The 743-nt window shown below is 69.3% G+C and overlaps 1 protein-coding gene across 1 annotated transcript in view; it reads left to right on the top strand.

Moving 5' to 3' along the window:
* Positions 1–337: 337 nt before the first annotated feature.
* The window catches only part of MNEG_6510 (hypothetical protein), a gene marked incomplete at both ends in the record, with an annotated part of 2,138 nt that continues 1,732 nt past the window's right edge, over positions 338–743 (top strand). Inside the window, one exon of the mRNA XM_014045020.1 lies at positions 338–418. Within this exon, the coding sequence (XP_013900474.1) occupies positions 338–418 (81 nt within the window). The remainder of the gene's footprint in view (positions 419–743) is intronic.

Raw genomic sequence — 743 nt, 5'->3', positions numbered from 1 at the left:
CACCATCCCCGTCGCACCCCGCCCTCCCCGCTGCCACCGCGGGGCGCCATCGCAGTCGTCGTGACCGGCAACCTCGGCACTGATCTAACGTTGAACCAGCTGCCCAGCGGCGCGTACGTGGCCTCAGTGAACGTAGCGGTCCCCACCTCAAAAGACAAGACCAGCTGGTGAGCTCCCACAATGCCGGAAACACCGCCTTCGCCAGCCGGGGCAGGGGTCGCCGCCGCTGAATCCGGCCTATGCCTCTTGTCGCGTCCCGCCACATGCGCCCCGCCAGGAATCCCCAGAGCACCCAAAACCGCCGGGCGCCCGCCCGCCTTCCAGGTTCCGCGTCGAGATGTACTCGCCGCTTGCCGAGGCGGCGGCAGCGCGCGTGGGGCGCGGCAGCAAAGTGACTGTCACCGGCGTCCTGCGGGAGGTGCGGCGCTGGGGCCTGCTTGAGCTGCCGCCACCTGTTTTTGAACGGCCGCACGTGCTTGAACGCACAAGTTGGGGCGCGCCACCACCGGGCAAGCGGCGCATGAGGCCGCGGCTGGGGCATGCGCACACGCGGGGCCGATCGCATGTTTCAAGAGCTGAATGCCAAGCGCAACCATCAGATTTGAGCTGAGCCGCCCAGTAGCAGGGCTGCCTGCCCCTGTCATCTTTGCCGTCACGGCCCGCTTTGTGGGCGGCGCCCGTGGTGGCACAGCCGGCTTGTGCTGCGGCGCGGTGCCCCCCCCAATCCCTCCACACCCCCGGTC

This window comes from Monoraphidium neglectum (genome assembly GCF_000611645.1).
Source record: "Monoraphidium neglectum strain SAG 48.87 unplaced genomic scaffold scaffold01063, whole genome shotgun sequence".
Taxonomy (NCBI): domain Eukaryota; kingdom Viridiplantae; phylum Chlorophyta; class Chlorophyceae; order Sphaeropleales; family Selenastraceae; genus Monoraphidium; species Monoraphidium neglectum.
The sequence above is the reverse complement of the archived record's forward strand: the minus strand, read 5'-3'. Positions and strand labels throughout refer to the sequence as shown.